The sequence below is a fragment of the Montipora capricornis genome, chromosome 2 (assembly GCF_036669925.1).
Source record: "Montipora capricornis isolate CH-2021 chromosome 2, ASM3666992v2, whole genome shotgun sequence".
Classification (NCBI taxonomy): domain Eukaryota; kingdom Metazoa; phylum Cnidaria; class Anthozoa; order Scleractinia; family Acroporidae; genus Montipora; species Montipora capricornis.
Window position 1 is genome coordinate 48,260,371 of NC_090884.1, and position 22,847 is coordinate 48,283,217.

Below are 22,847 nucleotides of genomic sequence, written 5' to 3' on the forward strand. Positions count from 1 at the left end.
TGGGCTTCCCTAACGCGGGAGTAAATATTTTTCTTGTTCGAAAAGAAATAAATACAGGCTTCAAATGTTAGCCCTAAAGCACTATATAATGAGGCGATAACTGAATTCGGCCATTGGCCAAGGCTTATTCCACTTTCCAAGACTCACTAGCTGCTTTCACTTTCCTGACACCTATTCTGAAGATCATAAAACCGAATCCAACCAGCGATTTCTAAATAGTATTGGTTTCTGTGATTATTTGCAGTTCCTGTGTCTGGCAGCAGTCATAACTTCGACTTTGCTGCTTTGACGGCACTCAGTGAAAGTTACTGAGTCAGTTTAGCAAGGAAGTGTGTTATTGCCTAGACATATCGGAATTGCAATTATGACGTACGGTGATTTTTCGTCATTTTCTACAGACCAAGCAAATAAACAGTTTGGTCATTGACAAGTTACCATGCTCCAGGTTGAAGACTGTGTAATTTGACCGAGAGGGACACTGGACCCAGTTCAGCTCTGTAAAGGTCAGCGAAAGCCGAATAATGCTAATCCATGCATGCGCAGTTTATTTTCGATTAATCATCGCCAAGGTTCAGTTCCTTCAGGCAACGAATCGCAGCATCTATTTAGTCTGTTATTTCTAGCAAGTGGTCTAGGTCGAAACCGGTTTTAATTAGACTGGTCTTAAACTGAACTGTCTGATCCGTTTCGCAATGGACAAACAGCCTAAAATAATATATTTAGTTTGCATGATAGCACAATCTAAACGTATCACCATGGGCAGTAACCGAAAAGCTTCTGAATCAGGCTTTGATCGATTTAGAAATTCCTATATGATAAGTCAAGTCATAGCTTATTATTATTGTTAGTATTGTATATTTTATATATTCTAACATCAAGCCGTAGTTTATCTTAAGACGTTTTTATATACATATATAGAATTTATGCCATGCTTGTATTTTTTTTTCTAGGATTTTATAAATATTTATTTTTTACATACTTATAATATTTATTTTGTATACTTTCCTTTGTTTCACGTAATTCAGCCTTTGGCTGCAAAGTGTAATTTTTCAATAAACGGTTTTATCTATCTATCTTTCAGGTAACGATTTCATTAATCTAGAAATTACTATTTGAGAACTTTAATTCCAGATTAATCAGTCTCTCTATTCCTGGAAGACTGACGACGTACTTACTCTTAGAACTTTCCGAAAGTACACTGCGGGCCTTTTGTATTCCTGCTTATGTTTAGGGCTCAGGGCTTAACCAAATACGGAAAGATTTTCATTAAATACAAAAGTAGTCGACGCAGCTGGCAGAGTTCCATTCCCATGCAAGGTGCAAGGTGCCCGTGCAAGGTGTTTGCATCTGCAATCATGATTCAACATGGCTTATTCTCTCTCACTCCAATTAATATATACCTTAAACTCGATCTAATCGTTTTGTCAATGTTTTCTTTCTGCTCATTTGTTACAGGGTATGGCAGTCATGGAGAAAAGATAACATAGATTGAGCTAAATAATTTAAAAACAAATTTGTTCAGAGGATGCTGCAACATAAAGACAAGGATTGAATATTAATTAAAATAGAGAGAGTACATAGTAATGTATTTTTATCTAATATAGCCTGTTAATTTAGCCGTCTTATAATAAATGAGTATTTCAAATTGATAAATTGAAAAAAATGTATATATTTAAGGCTCAACCGAAGCCTCCCCTCCCTGCGTTCCGCTTAGTCTTTCAAGCTACAATATTTGAATAGTGTCATTTTGGACCGGGAGTTACTCGAAAGGATGTGGATTAATTAAAATTGGTCTCTTGCTGTAATTATGTATCACCCTGCAAAATCTACTGAGTATAGCTGGCCCTGTAGTCGTCATTTATTCGTTCGTTCATTCGTTCGTCCATTCGGGTATACTGCAAGTTCGATCTGAAACTGTTGCAGGATCGTGTACTCACGCACGATCATGTCTTCAAAACCCTCGATTTCACTCCATTATCAAGAACTGATCGCACTCCACTTGTGCTTTGTCAGACACTTGCTGTAGGAGATTTAAGTTCTGATGTTGACGACTGCTCGGCTGGCCTCTACGCTAAGAATACACACAATTGACGTCACAAAGTGTCCCCTAAATAAGCCAGTTTCGTATTCTCACGGTTAGACTGGATCTAGCATGAAATGGAGGCTAATGCAGGGAAAAAAGATTCCCCAGCATTAGCCTCTATTTCATGCTCGATCCAATCCAACCCGTTAGAATACGAAACTGGCCTATTCCGGTCCTCAAGTAAAGAAAAACAGCTGCATTTACAACAAACTGAACTGAAATAACGCTAACACCGTGACACTGTCCTTCAAGTTATTGTTGAAAATAGGAATATGAAGCACATGCTTAGACTTAAAGGAACACTTCGTGTACTTGAAAAAGAAACTTCTAAAGAAACTGTGGTGCTGCGTCGGTGGGGAAGTAGTATACAAAAATTTGGTTTTATCAACGGAGTCAATAATTTAAATTGGCCACCGTACAGAGATTCTAAAAGCTGACGTTTCGAGCGTTAGCCCTTCGTCAGAGCGAATCCAAGCATTGGCTGTTTGGTATGTCGATAGTCAGCAGTACCTTACAGTTTTTCAGAATGTATTCGTTATCGACTTAGACGATCTGTGGGCATCCGTGAACACATTTTCGGTTAATATTTAACTACCCTGGGAAACAATTATCCACTTTTCCCAGCCAGGAAGAGATATTGCACTGTGGGCGCCAGCCAACGGCATTTATCATGTTGAGTACCTTCCCAGCCAGCGTAGGGCCGGTCATTGGAAATCTTCGTTTTGCCAGTAAATAATAATCTTACGCCTTCCCTCCCACCACCCCCCTCTCTCTCTCTCTCTCTCCCATTACAACGATAATTTAATGGAATAATTGTTTTATTAAATTCCTTCAACTCCAAAAATTTGGAAGTACGAAATACGAGCGGAAAAAGTGAGCAAATCCGAGCGAAATCGAAAAAAACTTGATGAGAACTAATGCGATGTTACGTAATACCTTGTTGTCAGACAGACGCAGGCTCATCACAAAAACATTTCTTGCCTTTTCGCGTACTTCTAAACGTCGGAATTGATCCAAACGTTCCAAAAAAAAGTTTTTTTCTCCTTTTTGGCTTTATTCAAAGAGAAATTTGGCATTCCGACGAAAACATTTTTAGTTTAGCAAAGCTTAACGCAATCATTTACCAAATAAGGTCAAACCAAGGTATATGAGCTGATAACCGAGATTGAGTGAACCAATCAGAGCACGCGAAATGCATTACCCGAGGTTGAGAATTTAATTAATATTCGGTGTAATTTTTCAATGTTTCTGAAAAAAGACAAAAACAGTAGACAAGTCTAACAAGCGTGGAGCTTATGCATCTGTACACAGTAGTTTAAGAGTTAGCCAAGCAGTCTTTTCCGTGGACGGCTTTAAAAGAAAATCCAGAAGAAAAAGGGACAGTCGGGCACACTGTCTCTTTGATGGACGAAGTTCGAAAGTTATTGAAATTCCAGTAAGGCACAGGCATTTCGAATAGACGATGCAGTTAAATAATTTATATGCCAATATGGCACAGCTAGTCATTTTCATCGAAGACGCGGTAAACCAATTGAAATACAGACATGGCACAGTCATTTCGATGGACGACACGCGCACTTAAAAATATCAACATGACAGACCTATTTCGATGGACGACGGCGACGCAGTAATCCAATAAAAATGGCAACATGGCAAAGTCATTTTCATGCACGACACAGTGGGAGGATAAAACGACACTCACGGAGAAAAACCTGTAGATCACATGGAAACGTTAGAAAAATCGATTAGCTCCAACATTAATTAACTCCGCTCTTAAGTGTGGGGCTAAAAAAAGATCAAATTGCCTATCAAAGCCTGCTTCTTCTCTGTTAAAATTTATAACATGTGCGATGAGATAAAACGTGAGGGATACCATACTCATAAACATTGAATTTGTGATGGTATGTAGCAAGATTTTTCGTTAACAGAAATGAGGTCTGATAACTTAAACTGACTAAGAATTACTATAGCTCCAAAGGCTCAAAAAAGAGAGTGTATTTCTCAAACGGACGAGTGTAAATTATGGGTGATTTGCTTTGAAAGAAATTGTATTATTGTTCTGTCATCGCAGTATGAGTAACAGACACCAACGCAAGCTCATAAGTCACGGGTCACATACAGGTAGTCTGACACCATGGCAACAAGGACACAATAATAAGAGTGTGTCTATTTCTCGAAACGGACGAATTTAGAATATGCCACGTGTGATTGACTTCGAAAGAAATTGTATTATTATTGTGTTGTCATCGCAGTATGAGTAATAGACACCAACGCAAGCTCTTAAGAGGTCACATTCAGGTTGTCTGAAACCATGGCAACAAGAACACAATAATAAGACTGTGTGTCTATTTCTCGAAACGGTACTGTACCGGCGCAGGAGCCCATCTGGAGTGTGCAACTTCCATACAGCGTCTGTGAAACGGCGTTTTCACAAGTAGGTTTATTTTTAGACTAGTCCTTCCCGTGAATTAGGTCAAAAAACAAATGCAGTTCCGGTTCGGTGACCCTATGACGTCAGCTTCATTTCTTGTAATTGGTCCTGTGGGAGTCTCATTCGCGGGAAATCCAATCTAAAAATAAATCGGTCTGTGAAAACGCCGTTACACGAACACAGTAGAGTTGTAGGCTTCGAGTCATGGGTTCCTGACCGGCGCGGGTCCGTGTGAAAAACAACCCATTTGGTTTGAACAAGTGTGTTTATTTGACGTCTCGCTGAGCTCTTCGCTCACACCTTACACCTGTCAAACTGAATGACAGGGTAAAATTGTACACAAATGTAAGACAGGGGGACAGGAAAGACAAAACGAAACACTTACGCCTTTCCGGGCTTGCAACACGGACCACATGGTCTAAAACTAAAAACGGAACTAATTGCGCAAGCGCAAAAACTAAAACGAGCCTGAGTTGTCACGCAACGTGACATTGTAAGTCTAGAAATCGCCATCGTCCGACATGTTGGATTGAAAACAGTGCGCACTGTCGTGATCACGTGATAATACGGTTCAACGTCAAACCAGAAACAATAGAGGGCCTCCTTGAAGTTTGCCAGGTTTCATAACCAGTCTCCTCTACTTTGTCTTAAACAATACCTTGAGAGAACTAGGTATGGTCTATTTGACCTTGCTCCTGATGCGCACTTCTATATTCCCATGCACGACTTTGCCACAACATGAAGAGAAACAGAAAGTCCAACGTTTTAATGAAGTTTTCCTCAAGTCATAAAACAACCTTCCCCTCGATTTTTCCCCGTCATTTAACAGCCATGCTCGTGGAGCTGACTAATAGAATCGCGGTTCTTTATGGGGACTGGACTTCGACCTGCGTGAGTCGTCCCAAGTCAGTATTTTTAGTGTAATCGAGCTACAATCCAAATTGACGAGGTACAATCGGGCTTGATTAGCGGTAAACCGACCGTAAACCGAAATCCCAAAGCAATCGAGCTCGATTAGTTGACACCACTGTTTTAACCGAGGCGCATCCGAACATCTCCCTAACCACTCCAAACACATGGCTATCTGCGGCCATTCCCTACATCAAGGTACGACGGAAAGCCGCAAGAATTTGGAACAAAAATTCATCTTCCAAATCGGCACCCTTAATCCTCATGGTATTAACAAACGCTTTTCATTTAACTAATATATTCCTATTTTTCGCGTTGCCATGTTACCACCAATAGCTTAGCTTCTACTCTACTATAAAAACTACACATAACCCATAATTCCTCCATTCTCTCTGAAGAGGGTCTAACTCTCGAAACGTCAGCTTTTAGAATCACTGTAAGGTGGTCAATTTACATTATCAACTTCGTTGATATAACCAAATTTTAAATATTATTTACAGTTACAAAAGAGAAGAACTGTAAATAATATTTATCTGTAACCCTATACCATCCATCGATCTGATGCCAGAAGTGGAGAAAGGCAGTGATCGAACTCTAAATCTGCATTATCCGGCATGTTACGGCTATCGCCGGAATAATCCATTTCCTCTTAAGCCCTGGCCAAACTATCGAACAAAGTTGGATTCCACATGCACCATTGTTGGATGTAAATGTTGAGGTAGTGGCAAAACACTATCCAACATTGCTTGATGAAACATTCAAGTTCAAGTTCGCGCCAAATTTATAAGTATGGCGCTAACACTGAAACGAAAACCGCTCGTGCCGTTTGTGCTACTGAAGCTGTTTGAGGACTGAAATGATGGATTTACACGAGGAAAACCAAAAGTGGTTAAGAGAGCGTGTAGAAAAGGGTATCATCATAAATACTTTTGTCCTTTGGCCATTTCAATTTCAATAGGAAAAGAAAACAAACAGCGGTTACAAACATTTTCATTTTATACTTGACGTTTCGTATGTTGCAGCATACATCATCAGAAGTGACGGTTAAAACTGTTACACAGAATTTTAAAAAACTAGAGGGAGGAACTGGTGACTAGTTAAAAAGTGTGATAACAAAATCGTAACTTCCGGTAGACGATTCTTCCGGAAGAAATTAATAAAGAAAAAGCTTCTCACTACCAATGTTTTCATTGAGAGAGGGTTTTAAATCACTGATTAATAGCGTTTCTTTAATTTTACACTGCAAGTCGGACTTTCCAGTTGCGAGGATTTCAAAATGGTCCCATTTGATGTTATGACCGGTAGAAATTGTATGGTCTGCAACAGCAGAGGCGTGGCCGACTAGTCACCAGTTCCTCCCTCTAGTTTTTTAAAATTCTGTGTAACAGTTTTAACCGTCACTTCTGATGATGTATGCTGCAACATACGAAACGTCAAGTATAAAATGAGGCGTGGCCGACTTGTGTCTGCTGTTGCAGACCATACAATTTCTACCGGTCATAACATCAAATGGGACCATTTTGAAATCCTCGCAACTGGAAAGTAATTATTAATCAGTGATTTAAAACCCTCTCTCAATGAAAACTTTGGTAGTGAGAAGCTTTTTCTTTATTAATTTCTTCCGGAAGAATCGTCTACCGGAAGTTACGATTTTGTTATCACACTTTTTAACTAGTCACCAGTTCCAAGCTCTAGTTTTTTAAAATTCTGTGTAACAGTTTTAACCGTCACTTCTGATGATGTATGCTGCAACATACGAAACGTCAAGTATAAAATGAAAATGTTTGTAACCGCTGTTTGTTTTCTTTTCCTATAGAAAAGGGTATGTTCACTTCAAGATACATATGCGCGTTGGAGATGATGAGAGTGAGCTCGGATCAATTTGCAGAAATTGTAAACTCTATTGAACCAGAAATCTCCAAAGACAGTGTTAGTGATTAAGGCGACTGAGAGTGTCCCAAAGACATGGCCTTGCTTCATACTCGCTGATCAAGGTTTCTGGCTGTTGATCCTTGTCCGCCATCTTTGTTGAAAATAATGCAAGAAGCCTAGGCTTGAAAATAAAATAGCGATTCGTGATTGGCTAGCAGTGCGAACGTAACTCGATTCAGGACACAACCTTGTTGGAAGAGCGGCAAAACACTGCAACATTGTTGCGTCAGGCAGAATTGTTGGTCGTAATGTTTGATCAAAAGCAAACTCCATCCAACACTTGATCGAACAAAAAATGTTGGACGAACATCATCCAACATGGGTAGCCAAACGGTCGAACAATGTTGGATGGAGCAAAGTTGGAGCGTTGAATCCAACTTTGCTCGATAGTTTGGCCAGGGCTTTAGAATAAAAAATGATGACAGCTATCAGCATTTCAAAATTCCCTTGAGGACATCACGTGTTTATATTTTTCTTCAACGGGGGAAACCCTGGGGATGAGGTGCCTACATTTGCAGCTTGACAGCGGATGGCAGTAGGAAATCGAAGGTCCACCATGTATCTATCCCTTATTTGTAAATCCAAAATGGAGGCGGATTCAAGTAATCGAATGCGTCCGAACATGGAGTTTAGAGAACGTTTACTGGAGAAAGTCCACATAAATGTAACGGAAACAGGGAGGCTAGCTCAGCAGCTGTTGAAAAGCTCTCGATCTCATGAGGTTGTTGATACTGAAATGATTTTTTTACAAACCATTCACTTTCCGTTTAAAATGCTAATTGTTGTTCATATTGTCGCAACTAGAAAAACTAACTTTTTTTGAAAGAATACAAATGTTAAAGTTTTTATAACTTACAGAGTTTGCTAGTTATTTACAAATTGATCTGTTCAAATGCAAAGTCATCTCTGTCGCACAGATTCTGGCATCCCAAATTAAATCTTCGATGTACAGAAAGGAACTGTAAGCTTATAACTTGTGTACTTTAATTTTTTTAAATCATCAGATCCTGGCTCAGACAACAAAGCAGTTTGTCAATCAGGAACGTGCTCTCTTGAATTCACATGAGGTACGATTTAGATTAAATATTTTTCCAAATTATGGATGCAGTTAGTCAAGTAGCTCGTTGGCACTATTTCTGCAATCAATCAAGAATGCGGCCAGATCAGATTGCACAGTCAATCGCTTGGTATTCAAACTGCATTTGAATTGCCATAATGGCGATCAATCAAAAGATTTCGTTTCTTTGTGCTAACTACTTGGCATCAAACTGAAAGGAACTCTAACCTCTGAAGCAGTCCAATCTCGTCACCAGATCCTTGGATCGACCCAAGGCTCTGGGAAAGTCTTTGTGGGAGAACATGGGCCGTAGGGTTCTTATAGCCCAAAATAGGCTATTTGAACTTTATGTCACCTGCTCACTCCTCATGCTAACATGAATGCACCAATTAGAGACGCTTTTGATTGTTCTTCACGAAAACCAATGACCATGCAGACACTTTGTTTCAGGGTTCCCCAGAGCTCTTCTCTCCCTTAGTCAAGAGAAGAGTTGTGGGGCCAGTTGTTCAAAAGCCGATTAATGCTAATCTCAGGTTAAAAATTAACAAAGGAGTTTTATTCTCTACTCCCAAATGCTGTTCAAGGCTGATATTGGGTAAAACTTTACATTAGAAGAAGTCAATCTTGAAAAACAAAAACAAGCAAAGGGAACTTTCACCAAAAAGTTGAAAACATGACACAAAAGTTTATGCTAATCCTGGATTAAGGTACCGTTAATCTGCTTTCGAACAACCGGGCACTGGGGTTGAGATTGCAAGCAGTCTGGAGGGGTCTCAATAAAATTTGAACTTGGCGACTGGTTTGAGTAGATTGATAACCAACTGTATCAACAAGAGGCCAGGGGCCTGTATGACGGATCCTTTGTCTTGGTTTGTCTTGGGGTATGGAAATGTTTAAAAGTACACTCCCAAACTCCACATTTCAAAAGCAAAATTGATGATCATGTTTAGACAGCTTCGATCATGTTGTTGTTGACAAAAAGAGGTTTAATCTCTGGTCTTTGATTTGGTTCAGTTTAGGGAAAAAAGTAGCTGGCTTCTCGGAATGAGGTACATGTACATCTAGCTGACAATTTTTGTCTTCCGTCGGTGCTTATTTAAGCCACTGAGTCAGTACTACCTCTCGTCAGTGCTTACATTTTACATGTAGGCACGTAATTTAAAACCAGCAGTACGCAAGTACCACAAATAAGTTCATCTAGTCAGTAAGGCTATGATGAAATACATTGTATTGCAACTATTCTGTAACTGCATCCCTATAATTCACTTAATGAATCAGTCTAAAATTATGTTAAATTTATCATGATTTTCAAAATCTTTTACAGTGTCTCAAAGAATCCACAAAGATCATAATGCACATTATGGAGCCTCAGTAAGTTTTCTTTTTCCAAAATCATGTCTGGAATGTTGCTGAATCAACTATCAACATACAGTACCATTATTGCATGAACGTACCTTTATCTCACCAAGCCAATTAAGCTAGGCCACTTTCAAAAATACTCTAATACTCTTTGTTTGCAGCCCCTCTAAAATTTAGTACAAGCATTTTCTTTGTTTTCTCTTAGGACCATTTTTAAGTCCCAAGAGAAAGTGGAAACAATGCTTATGCAAAATTTTGCAAGGCAAACAAAGAGTATTATGGTATTTTTGAAAGTGGCCTATTTATGACTTTTTCCCTTTTAGGTTTAGAGATATTCAACACAGGTATGTAAACTGTAGATCCAAAGCTAAATGTACTTTTGTAAGCTAGTCTTGCTTATGTGTTGGCAATCCTGTGGTTGGTGTGTCACAGGATATCCTATGGTACCTAATGGATTGGGAGAATCTTGACGAAAGGGAGAAGTAATCATCACATCATTGCTCTATTTAAGTTCAAGTTGTCCGGATAAGTGCAAGGACCCCTTCCCCTTGTCATCTGTAACCCAGACTTCAAATATACAGCTGTATGCATTGTAATATTTTCATGGAAGAATTTTATCATGCAGGTCACCTTATAATGAGAGAGAGAAGTGACAATGAGATGGTTTTCTATACCTTTCCTTTCTTTGGCCCTTTTTGTACCCAACATTGTGTAGGTTAATTAACACGTCTGAAACCAAAAACCCTCCCTTCCAGCCTGCAAAACTGTATACATTAGTTTTGAAAACAGTTTTTCAGATGTTATTTTTGTCTTTGCAGTCTGCAAGTGGTCAGCAAAATCAACAAACAGTTAGACCCAGTGTGGAGGTGAGTTGCTTAATCCTTAATGATCGCCAGACGTGATTTTTTACAGTACATTATTCAGTAACAAATATTAATAATTGGCAACATTAGGAAAGGGGTAGTACAAATCATGTACAATCCTTCATCCAAAAGAACCTGTTGATTAAAAAGTCATTCTGTTAAGTGCTACAGTGCACTGTTGTTTTTTTGTGACTTCTTTCAGGAGACATAGTAGAAAGGCAGATCGAGAGTGAGGGAACAACAAATTCAGCAAATGTACTCTTATTATTACGTGTAAGTTATTAATTGATTGATCATCTCTGGTGAAACCTATTTAATATTCTTTCATGATCTTGAGGATTGTCCAATCCTCCAATTTGCTTAATTTGTGCGCATGACCTGCTATTGGCAAGGATTGAAAGGTTTTTCCATGCTTGGGATTGCTTCTTTATGTTTTTGCTAGTCTTGTTCGAATAATGATGAAGGTATTCTTTTATACCCATTGATTAGTCTATACTTGAGGTAAAAGGCTGTCATTATTATGGTTTGTAGTAGCATGGGCAGAAATATTTAAAGTGCATGTCAAATATTTTCAGTCTACAATATTGATCTCCCCACCAAAAGCAAACATGTTTGACAATTCTTACCTCAAAGTTTGAATCGCTTTTTATCTGGTGGGCAAGAGGCACAATGTTATCTTGATCTAGCAATAATTTGGACCCATGTGAGAGGAATGGTTCAACTCTTGATTTTGTGCCACAAACTGCTTTGCAATGCAACATTTCAATCTATGAAAACAGGCTGGAGTGCAAAGCAGTTTGTGATGTAAAATCAAGAATAGACCCAATGCATCTCACATCGTGTTCGTGGGTCCAAATGACTGCTACATGTAGTTTTCTGCCAAGTTTACATGGCTTGCAGGGCACAGAAAAAGCGAAATTCTGGGTAACAATGGTGACATACACATGTTTGTTTTGGATGTTGGAGAGATTTGCAGTGTACACTGTACATGTATATTGGGAAAAACAATCTAGTTTACCAGGAGCACTTTAATAGGCCAAACTTCCAAATTGAAGGCCTTGGTGGAAATGTCTAAAATATTGCATGTACGTATGTACATGGTGGCATGTAGTTGGTGGCAATCCAAAACAACATTCTTGTTGCATGGTTGTTTTGGCAAGCACCTTCTGACAAGGTAGAGTAGTCCTTTTTTCAAAGAAAACTGCTTTTTGATGCTCTTTTAAACATCTATAAAGCAGGCATTAGGTTTTGTCCAATGTACACAATTTTATCCATTTTCACGAATCATCATTGCAATAGTTATAGAGTAAATAGTAACATGTTGAGTCAGTTTGGTGTTCAATGATACAGTGTAGGTTTGGCAAAAATATGATTTCACTTTAATAAGAAAGGCTTTTTTGGCAACATTAGTATTGTGGTCACACCAAATTGTCTTCAGTTGATGGGCTCAGTAACCCCTAGGATGTAAAGGATTTCAGAAAAGCTCCTGCCATTAACCCAGTTCTTGTCTCCAAAAGAGTGACAAGATTGAAGAAGGAACAACTCAGGTTTTAAACCTTTGCAGAGAAAAGGCATTGAGTGGTCATTAGATAGATAGATAGATAGATAGATAGATAGATAGATAGATAGATAGATAGATAGATTTGCAGTCAGAGACAGAAATATACTTGCTTACAATTAAAATTACAGTAACTATGATAACATATAAAAATGTAAATATGTAAAAGACCTAAAATCCTAGATAATTATACATGTATAGTACATGTAAAAATTACGAGTAATAATTGTAAAATCTTGAATTGTGATTAATGAAACTAGATTGACAATGCTTCGTTTTACATTTAGGTAGTGCAAACTTAGAGTTCACATTCTAAGATTATAATGGCTTTCTCCTCCAGGAGAAGAGGGTGGAGTCTGTGATTCTTATCTTTAGCGATCTGTTCAAAGAACTCTGACACAATGCTCTGGAGCCTTTCAGAAAGCGGTTGAAGGCCAGCTTCATTGCTCTGGGTGGTTAATGTGCATTGCATGTTTCTGGAGTCGCTCAAGGTCATTACTAAGATAATTAGGCAGGCTATTGTGATAGACTTGACAAGCATTTTGGGTCACTGGTCTTATACAAGTAATGTAGAATTGAGTCAGTTCGTTGCTAGCTACTTTGGATTGTTTAAGTTGTCTCAGAAAGTACAGCCTAGATGCTGCTTTAGATTTGAATGTTCCATTGAAGATCTAAGATGATATCTGATCGTCACTATCAGACATAGTTGCGTTTAAGCCCGGGAAATCAAAGGAAACAGTAGTTTGGCAGAGAGATCTTCACTCTACAGCACACAAAACCATGTGTAAACAAAGAGCTGGAACCACCAACTACGTCATCAGTGCCAAACTCGTTCTCAGTTTCCGGAGACACCGATTACGTCTAATTCAGGGACTTTGAGCAACAAAAAAGCAGTTTTATTTTTCTTTTCTTGAAATTTCTTTTGTCATTCCATAATAAGGACATAATAAGCTACACAATTATGCAAAAAAAAAATTTTACTTCATAGGCACTTTAAATTCAGTCCTAGGAGCTTAGCATGGTTGACTACCTCGAGATTCGTATCATTTACATTAACCAAATTGAAGCCCTTGTCTGACTCAGAGAAATCTATCCAGTTCTTTACATTTGATTTCGGTAAGTTGGAACTTACATGTATCTGCCTGAGTTTTGTCACAAAGTTCATCTACAGCTGCTTGAATCCTGCTTGTTTGGTTCTTTACCTCTACTCCGAGATGGTAATATCGTCTACGTACTTTCAGAGTTACACGCCAGGAACGCTGATTAATCTTTTAGCTTAAGACATCAGTAACATAAAAATTGTCGTTCCCTAACATAGGATCACTGTAACTAGAACACACTCCAACTTTTTGGGCAAATTCAGTGTCAGCTGGGATTTCTTGTGGCAAATAGGATGGTGAGAGTCAAAAATGCAAGATGTTGGTTTGCAGGAGTTAAATTATTTTATGTTAAGCCCATCCCCAAAAATCCAGGCTCTGTTTAAACCCCTTGTCAAAATGTATAATTTCCATACATCCACTAGCCTCACGTCAGATGACACTGGTTGCTTGTGACTGTGGGGGATGCAAACCATTTGAGAATCAGGCTAGACTATCGTTGCTGCATGATGATACTCTAAAAACTCAACATTTAACTTCATTTATTGATGCATTTAAATCTCTTTGAGTCCTCATTGCATTTCTATACAAAAATATATTAATCATTAAACTATTATTATTACAATAAACAAGTAATGTAAACCATTACTATGCTAAAGGACTGAGAAATGATGCAGAACAGACAAAAATGTGTAAAATTGACTATGCTTGCTTTTTGGCCACTTTCCAAAATCACAGCTAAATTGTCTATCAAGTCTATGTAGTACACAAATAATTATATTTGTGACAAGGTGAAATTTCCCTTCACTTCTATCAGAGGCCTAATATTTTGTTTGTATTTCCTGGGCTGTGACAGCAGGAGGAAAAGATACTACTGACCCTGGTTTGGGTCTCAAGCAATGGTCAGAAACTACAATTTTGTCTGCTAGTTAAACGAAAGTGAGTTTCCACCAAGAAAATTACAAAGGCCTCAATTCCTTCTGCCCATCAGCCCCAAGAAAACAAGAGCCTGCGAAAAATTAATGGGAAACGTTGCAATACTGAAAAAAAAAACAGAGCACAAGGCTGCTGCCTAAGAAAATTTTAAAGGTGCCCTCAGAGCTAAACGCTGAGAACTTAGGAGCCCAACATATGAAGTGAAAGGCGTTGCTGTGAAAAATTAAGGAGCCCAGAGCTATTCTTTGGGAGCCCCAGGCTACCGGGCTCCTGTTAGGCAACAGCCTTGGAGCAACGGCATGAAAACATAAAACTCTCCAGTGTTTTTCGTGATACAACCTATTTTGTTTTTGTGCTAATCATCTCAATAGTCTCAACTTGGAGCAAAAATTATTTTGAATTTTGTTCGTGAAAACGAGGCAAGTCAGGATGATTAGCATAAAGACAAAAGGATAATTTCTTGGTCGCCATTTATGAATATGGTCTATTCCTCTGCTATTTGTTGCCCACAGTTAGCCAGATTTTTGAAAGTCTAAACTACATCTGACAGATGGTTTCTTAATTCTTTCTTCACAGGCCAATAATTTAAGGACTGCAGGCAATTTCCTAATTACGTATGCAGTACTTACATGTAATTTGTATAGTAACTGTTTCCCAAATAATTAATGTCAAGAGCCAATTTCACAGAACATTATTACTGTGGGAAAAATTGTCCTAGGAAAGTCAATTCCAGTACCTAAAATGCACTGTTTAAAACTGAACAAACTGGAAGAGTTGAAGCTACAAAATGAACTTTTAAACAACATTTTCCTCTTGAATGGTTAATTCCCCCTTTTCACCTTCTTTGTCTGTGGCAAGAGTGATTGTTAGGGATAAATAAAATGGGCAAAAATAAAGTATTCTTTTATTAAGATTATTCAATGTGTTTGAGTTGCTGTTTTCTTTATTTACTCAATGAAAACATCATGGTTTTCTGAAATATAAACAACCCCAAAAATTCTGTACTGATTTTCATTCTGTGCCTATCAGCCTTTTAAAAATCTGAATTTCAACTACTAGTAGGGTACAAAACTGTGCTCGTAAAGAGACTGGGAATAGCAGACCAGTGGTGTCAATACAGGAGCGTAGGGAATTTTAGGGATGGAAAATTTTATTCTTTTGTATTTTCCAGAATTGCAACCAAATATGTATATAATGCATCTCAGGAGAAGTTTCAGCAACTTCTCAATCTGAAAGAAAGGAAAATTTGGGCCCAGGAAATTTTCCTTCCTGGTATTAACATCACAGTTCGGCTATTCCCAGTCTCCTTGCTAGCATGATATTTTTACCCCCTGGAAGTAAAAATTCCGATTTTAAAACGTTAAAGGCCACACGGAAAACCACGATGTTTCGATTGAGTAAATAAAGAAAAATCTGTCCTATACACTTTGAACCAGAACCTCAATCTTATTCTTTAGGTTTAAGATGACACCAGAAGCCATGGGGAGATGATTTTTCCTTCTAGTTAAATGTGGTCAGTCTGTTGTGCAAGTCTGGTGTGGAGAAAGTGACAGAGGATCACTTCATACAAGGCCATCATAAAGTGACAGAGCTTGAACAATTGATGGATCAGACTTGGATCCCTCGCGGAACTCTTCCATTGATAACTTACCATCAGCATTCTACAGTATAAATTACACAAAACAAGGTCTATTAACATGTACAGGTCTGGTATGTGTGTTTTCCATAACACTTGACCCCGAAAAAACTGGTAGTGCTGGATAGGGCATCAAAATGTGGTTTAATGTCAACCGAGTTGTCCCCATCATCTGAATAATCTAAGACCAATCTCTCTCAGAAACCATGGTACTGGGTCATTGGTGGGGCACAGCTGCCACAATATTAATTCATTTATTATTACTATTATTAGCTGTATTTAATACTGTAATGATGATTCATTTATCACAAGGGTATCTAACAGAAACATCAGATGAAATTTTCTTAAACAATGGTAAATTTTAATTATAAAGTGCATACAAAGTTCACATATTACCATATCCATTTGATTAAAGATTCTATTGACCCTCTTTTCTGGGGTATCCTCATCCTCTGGTAATTTCACCATGCTAGCCTGTCATGGAAGACACATGTAATAATATCATTATTACTTTTATGGCAAACTAATAATTACTATTGCTTCTACAATGAACTACACTGTGTCATCTTCAATAGCATCAGTCACTGCCTTACATAAGTCACATACCACCATCTTGTAGATAGAATCGACGATGTGCAACATTTCCTCTTTGGTTATGAAGCCATCGTTATCCAAATCATATAATTTGAAAGCCCCTGACAGAAAAGAAACAACAGCTTTCAATACATAGAGCAGTTTTCTAGAGCTATACTGTAGCCTGTGATAATTGCAGAAGTAAGGGATGGAAAGATGTACATGAGGGCAATTAAATTATGCTAAAAGTGAAGGGACTGGTCACTTGGCACAAAAATGCTTGCAGCAGTTAGTGACAATGGTTCTGAATACCATAATCAGCAAGTTAGTATGATTAATAAAACACAGTACCTTGAAATAAGTAGGAAGAAGGAGGGAATAATTTTGTTTTTGTAAAACAGGCCATTTTTTGCTAAACCTTTGTTGCAGAAGGACATTAACATAATTTTATCAAAAAAGCCCCTTACTAAGCGAGTGTGAGGGCTGTATTGGGGAATATTGCCCCAGGGTCATGGCATTCCTCAGTACAGTCCTGAGCAAGTGAGGTTATTAGTAAGGTTGTGTTCTATTGGGATCAACCGTTTTTAGTTGGTTGGGTTTTTTCGTGTTCTATTGGGAAAAAACGTTTTCAGTTAGTTTGGTTGATCAACTTTTTCAACCGGCATCAAACTTGGATGAAACGGTTGAAAAAGCAAGGCAGCAACCGCTGTCGTTTACGCCGGCCATTGAAAGTCGGCCGCGGGCTCCTGCCATGTTGGTTTCGGGACTCAACTTGTCAACGCTGAGAAGTCTCAACTACTCCCAGGAGTTACCACATTTCAACCGAAAACGGTTGGAAAAGTGTTCTATTGGGAAACCTCAACCGCTTCAACCGAAATCAGTTGCGGTTGAAACGGTTGATCCCAATAGAACACGACCTAAGTTGTCTATAATATGGCATTGTTTCTTTCAGTGATCAGACACTTCTCCATTTGGTGAATGTTTGTAATCTTTGTCTTCCATCAGTGAACTTTGAACAGTAACCTTTTACATGTAAAACTAAATTCTGCTTGTTACAATAATTGTACTGTTGTGATCATAGGCGTACGGGCACGATCCGACCTGGGGGGGTGGTGTCCTTTTTGCCCCGAAAAAATCACACAGTGCCCGAATGCTTGATTATTGAAATCCGTTTTTTACTCCCTCAAAATGTACGAAAGAAACATTCGTTTACAATCCTTCAAAGTCATAAAACTCGTCTCGTACGCCTATGGTTGTGATGAAAAAATTAAATTTTGTTTCTTGAAAACTTTTTGTGTTTCACTCAACTTGAATTTCCTGGGAGAGAGAAAAAATAAGGAAGCAGACCGTTTCCTTGGTGATGGTCCATACTGTAAAATCCCGACCAAAACCAGCCAATCAGAGTGTTAGCCTGAGAATTGCTTGCAATATAATAAGTAGATAATGATTTAATAACAAGAAAGTATGCTTACATTGAAGCTTTTCATCTATGCTTCCCCTTGAAGTGACCGACAAAGCACATATAAACTCTCGGAACTCAATTGTCCCATCCTAGGCAAAAAATAATTTGGAATAAGATTACTTTTAGCCAAAGTCTTAAAACAAAAACTTTTGACCAAACATTCAGAGAGCCATGGCCTGAAAATCTAAGATTAAAGAAATTAGGTATTAATATCGTTGGTTTGCATGTGACGTCATGGTAGCCGCTTTGGTGCATACCACCGAACGTGGACAAGAACAATAACCGGTCACTCTGCTGGGGAACTAAACGTTATTAATATGCAAATTATTCAAAAAGAAATTGTATTGACCACTTTGTCATGTGCATGAAAACCAAGAATAACCTATGCTTAACAGAAACAAGGAGGTAGACAGCAAATTAAAGAGACTGGAACTCCTTACATTTAAAACCTCCTGCACTCTAGTTTAATAAAGCACTCACCTAAAGTTTCGTGGGTCCAGAGTGGGTGTTGGTCATGGCTTATCAGAGGTCTTTTTGTGTCAGGTAGATATGATACAGCAAGACAAGAAACGCTAACATGTGGAAGTCCACAGGTTTGCACGGTTTTTGGGAGTTTGTTTTTCTGGGTACTATATATAGGGAAGTTTGTGTATAGAACTTATTGACCTGCTGACTAGTCTTCACTCTATATTGATGTAAATATTAAGGTGATTGTAAAGCTCATAAATAAATAAATAAATATCACAGAAGATAGTTATATATCATGTGCATATTTCATTTCCCAATTCACTGGTTTACACTTCCATCAAGTTCAGGGTCAAAGTTTCGGTTTTGCGAGTCAGCTGTTAAGCAAACACACTTTCAAAATCAGAATTTCAAAAGTGATTTTTTTCTGGTTTCTGGTTTTTTTCTGGTTCTGATTTTTTTCTGATTTTTTTCTGGTCTTGTGTTTTCGTTGTAAACCTCTTAATTTATTCATTTTGCAACGAAAGACATCTAAAACTACATTATAATATATTCCACCTGTCGTTGGATTAAATTTTGAAATTGCCTGACAATTTTCACACACCCACGGCAAATAAATGATGTTACTGGCTTTGTATTTTATTGTGACAATAGATCATGGATAAGTTTGGCAGCAAAAACACAACTGTCAAAAATGCCACGACTTTTTTAATGTACACCCGACTTTTCCTTTATGTATGTGTGGTATACACGTTTGTACCCATTTTCCCAATTGACAGGTCTAAAGATGAAGTACTTTCCCTGCAGCTTTAACATACAACAGTTTTTTTGGGGGCCAGATCAATAGAGCAACTGTAAACCATTATCCCAAATGGTCCCTCCAGAGAAAAAATTGAAAATTCAATCTCCCTTTTTTCTCTTAGACATTTTTGGTAATTTTCTCCAATACATCTAAATGCAAATATTATTTCCTTTAGTTGGAAAATTATTGGCTTTGCAGTATTGAGTTGTCATTGTGATATGTACAATACTTCTGCTTGTATTCTCATATTGTAAACGTGACTTATAAAACAAACAGTTAAATTTGCCTTGTGTTTTCGTTGTAAACCTCTTAATTTATTCATTTTGCAACGGAAGACATCAAAAACTACATTATAATATATTCCACCTGTCGTTGGATTAAATTTCGAAATTGCCTGACAATTTTCACATACCCGCGGCAAATAAATGATGTTACTGGCGTTGTATTTTATTGTGACAATAGATCATGGATACGTTTGGCAGCAAAAACACAACTGTCAAAAATGCCACGACTTTTTTAATGTACACTCGACTTTTCCTTTTAGAGTTAATCACAAATATACATGTATGTGTGGTATACACGTTTGTACCCATTTTCCCAATTGACAGGTCTAAAGATGAAGTACTTTCCCTGCAGCTTATAAGTATTTGCCTAAAATGGATTGACGAAATGGACGAGAAAAAAAAGTTATTGTTTGCTCTTAAGCTTAAATTAACGGTAATTAATGTTAGAACAATACAAGCTCCCATTTTAAAACAGTCTTAAATGATAAAAGGTATCATGTTTTTCTTAAAGTCCCAGCATCGAGACAGTATGTTTTAATATAAGTAGAACAATTCTCAAGAATAGATCATCAAGGTTGGGCCACCGCGACCAGTATTAGGCAAAACTTCGGACAGTAATTGCTGTTGTTGGGAATAAATGATATCCCCAAGGGAGAAAGGGGCTTTCATTATTTACATGTTTACTTCGCTATGCTGTGTATTTTTAACATCTAGCCAAGATCTTTAATAATTCCGAGAACATCCTTTCCATTGTTACTCTGCAGTAGGTTCATGACCTCAAAGTGAATATCGCTTTAAAATTGAATTACCTTATTTTCATCAAACACATTGAATACGAAAGACGCAAACTTTGACGGGTCTCCGAAGGGAAAGAATTGTTTGTAGATTTTCTGGAACTCCTGTTGCGAAAGACAAACAAGAACAAGGATGTTTTTGCAATCAACAGATATACCGCCGAGGGTAATTAAATTTATCTCAACTCCACATAATTTAATTTTATAAATACAACCTGAAAGACGAACGGTTGGAAGGCTGTATTTACTATTAATAAGGATTTTTTTTTTCAGGGCCGGGTCGATCTCCGTTGAAACAGAATTTCTAAATTTACTTACCAGCTCGTTAAGATTGCCTGACGGGCAGTCCTTTAGGAATCCCTTATACCTAGAGAGAAAAACAAGTTGCAAATTAACCACTTCATACTTCCCACAGAGAGCAAAGCGCAATTTAGAGTCATCTGTTCAAAATTTGTCAGCATTTTTACGGAGAAAAATCTTACCATTGTTGTAGTTCTTTTTCAGTGACTGAAAGAAATATCGAAAGCAACAAAGAACTTAATAGGGGCACTTGATGGTCAGTCTGCACAATACATTCACAGCACTCCAAATTAATATCGTCGCCGAGTTTGAGCATGCATGTCACACGGTTTCTTTGGTACCATGACATAATATCTGTGTGCGAGAATCGTTTGCGGACAATCACACAACATGGAAACAAATGTTCGACTTACAATATGTCTTGTTCACAAGTTCTTGCACCAATTCTGGTTTCAGCTTACAATTTTTCTGCCCCATTTCAGTCAAGGCAAAGAATAAATTACAAGACGTCGTTCCGGCCGATCGCCCATTGTACAGTAATAGAGTGTGCAAGATTTATTCATGTGTGACTTTTCAACCAACGTCACTTGGGAGATTGTGTTACAGCCTTGTGTGAGAGTTGAAACTTGTCATGCACCGACACCACTCGCGTATTTTGGCACTTTTTCTGTGCGAATTCGAAAAAATACCGTTAAAAGTATGGAGAAATTTGTGATGAATTTACGCAGTACCTTATTGACTCTATTTTAAGCCTTTAAGTCGACTCAATGCTGATTTTAAGTTCTTCAATGTTATCTGGCTTTTTCGGCGCTCTGAAATTAAATTATTTTGATAAACTGCGTCACGGCTATGAGATCAATTGCCGGTTTTCACTGTCACACCCTCATCAAAACCATTTAACAAATAAATTCAAGAGTCAAAGAGATAAAAGAAGATGAATATTCAAACAGTCTCACAAAGGTTCAGGTCTGTGCGATGTTTCGTGCGGGAGATATTCGAAGAAATGTTTTACTCAAATTTATAAGGCTTTGTATGGAGACGCCATGTTTGTGTCCCTCTCAAGGGCACAAATATGGCGGCCGGAAGCTGACAAAAACATATGTCATCGAGTTTTGCTATAAAAAGCCAGTAGTCGTCTTCTGAGGGCTCATAAACATCTATGTGAGTACTTATTCTCTCACAAGGCAGACAAGGACTGTTCAGATTGCAAAATCTCAGCGGATAAGTCACTTTTTTAACCTACGTGATAGCATTCTCGACCGCAATTTTAATATTGTGTCACGCAAAAGCTTAGAACTTCAACCTTGCTTTATCACAAGACGAAAAACCCTATCAAACTGAAAATTTGAGAAAAGACAAGTCTTCAGTTGTTCTAATAGCTAACTAAACTATAACCTCAAAAGGATTGATAATTCCTTATTTTTTTTAGTTTTGATGACGTCACGTGAAAACCAAGAATTACCTGGCAAATTGCAAAACGCGGAAGATGTCAAAGATATCATTTGAAACATGTCGTGTGTCAAAGGACTCTTTTCCTTTGAAATTGAATGGCTCAGGTAATTAGAGTCATTCTACTTTTCTCGAAAAAAGTAACCAGAACTCATGGTAAATAACATTTTTTAAAGTTAAAACAGAAATGGCAAGTATCCTCCATTGTTCTTTGCGGTTGGTAGTTTACAGCGTTGGTTATTTGAGAAAAGACCACGAGTGACAGATTATTTTCGATGTTTTCGATTCATGATTGCGAAAAAAGGAAATACAAAAAAAACTGAGCTCCCTATTCATTCTTTTTTTTTTTTTCGCAAATGGTAATGTTAATAAGCAAGGTTATCGTACTAGATATATGACCGGTAAATAGCTTGATCATATTAGGAAGTGACTGTAATGGGCTTTTTAAGGGAAAAAAAATATTTCGTCCCTAGTAAATAGCGCTATTTTGAAATTAATCGTTTCCAGCGAGATAAAGATCTGTTTTGACTAGCAAAATCACCTGCTCGCGGTAACTGACACCAAAGGGAGCTTGGACTGGAGAAGGGTTTTGCGGCCGGAAGGATGAGTATGTGAGAAAATTCCTATTCGGAAGACTCTTAAGGAAAAAAATTTAACTGCTTGGGCACACTCTCATAAACGAATGAATACCGCCTCATGTTTTTTTTTCTTCCTTGTTTTTGGAGTTGGAAGGGCTGGTTTTCGCTAGCGACGGGGTCGGAGTCGGTAAGAGCGCTTATGACCTAGGCAGAATCGGAGTCGTAAGCGGAGTCCGTGATAAGCTCGACGGAATCGGAGTCGGAAGAATCAGAACGTTC

The 22,847-nt window shown here is 38.0% G+C and overlaps 3 protein-coding genes and 1 long non-coding RNA gene across 6 annotated transcripts in view; 3 read left to right on the forward strand and 1 right to left on the reverse strand.

The window, feature by feature from the left end:
• LOC138024798 (adhesion G protein-coupled receptor L3-like) overlaps nt 1-1,618 on the forward strand; it is a 52,309-nt gene extending 50,691 nt beyond the window's left edge. The window contains exons 29-30 of the mRNA XM_068871979.1: nt 399-503; nt 1,456-1,618. Of these exons, the coding sequence (XP_068728080.1) occupies nt 399-461 (63 nt within the window). The 3' untranslated portion in view covers nt 462-503; nt 1,456-1,618. The remainder of the gene's footprint in view (nt 1-398; nt 504-1,455) is intronic.
• Nucleotides 1,619-7,917: 6,299 nt separating this feature from the next.
• LOC138024832 (BLOC-1-related complex subunit 7-like) lies at nt 7,918-18,646 on the forward strand. Of its 2 annotated transcripts, XM_068872013.1 has the most exons (7): nt 7,918-8,076; nt 8,360-8,422; nt 9,737-9,783; nt 10,095-10,115; nt 10,590-10,637; nt 10,837-10,907; nt 15,683-18,646. In XM_068872013.1, the coding sequence occupies exons 1-6, from the start codon at nt 7,942-7,944 to the stop codon at nt 10,865-10,867; spliced, it is 345 nt and encodes a 114-aa protein (XP_068728114.1). In that variant the 5' UTR covers nt 7,918-7,941; the 3' UTR covers nt 10,868-10,907; nt 15,683-18,646. The 2 variants fall into 2 exon arrangements, with proteins under 2 accessions (XP_068728114.1, XP_068728124.1); XM_068872023.1 differs by lacking the exon at nt 10,095-10,115.
• On the reverse strand, nt 13,814-21,166 carry LOC138024817 (neuronal calcium sensor 1-like). 2 transcript variants are annotated; one of them, XM_068872000.1, is made up of 8 exons: nt 20,955-21,132; nt 20,724-20,748; nt 20,560-20,608; nt 20,257-20,346; nt 17,907-17,985; nt 16,468-16,556; nt 16,258-16,335; nt 13,814-15,886 (listed from the first exon to the last, which is right to left on the reverse strand). In XM_068872000.1, the coding sequence occupies exons 1-8, from the start codon at nt 21,016-21,018 to the stop codon at nt 15,788-15,790; spliced, it is 573 nt and encodes a 190-aa protein (XP_068728101.1). In that variant the 5' UTR covers nt 21,019-21,132; the 3' UTR covers nt 13,814-15,787. The 2 variants fall into 2 exon arrangements, with proteins under 2 accessions (XP_068728101.1, XP_068728096.1); XM_068871995.1 differs by having other exon boundaries at nt 13,814-16,335; nt 20,955-21,166.
• LOC138024842 (uncharacterized) overlaps nt 20,311-22,847 on the forward strand; it is a 6,649-nt gene continuing 4,112 nt past the window's right edge. Inside the window, exons 1-2 of the long non-coding RNA XR_011127065.1 lie at nt 20,311-20,407; nt 21,971-22,097. This is a non-coding gene — a long non-coding RNA (uncharacterized lncRNA). The remainder of the gene's footprint in view (nt 20,408-21,970; nt 22,098-22,847) is intronic.

Bases quoted from the DNA above. Each gene is read 5' to 3' on its own strand.
- LOC138024832 (XM_068872013.1), top strand. From the start codon at position 7,942: ATGGAGGCGGATTCAAGTAATCGAATGCGTCCGAACATGGAGTTTAGA. The intron at 8,077-8,359 runs GTTGTTGATACT...TTAAATCATCAG, and splicing joins AAAGCTCTCGATCTCATGAG to ATCCTGGCTCAGACAACAAA. The intron at 10,116-10,589 runs GTATGTAAACTG...TTGTCTTTGCAG, and splicing joins TTTAGAGATATTCAACACAG to TCTGCAAGTGGTCAGCAAAA.
- LOC138024817 (XM_068871995.1), bottom strand. From the start codon at position 21,018: ATGGGGCAGAAAAATTGTAAGCTGAAACCAGAATTGGTGCAAGAACTT. The intron at 20,609-20,723 runs GTAAGATTTTTC...TTTTCTCTCTAG, and splicing joins GAAAAAGAACTACAACAATG to GTATAAGGGATTCCTAAAGG. The intron at 16,557-17,906 runs GTAAGCATACTT...CTTTTCTGTCAG, and splicing joins CATAGATGAAAAGCTTCAAT to GGGCTTTCAAATTATATGAT.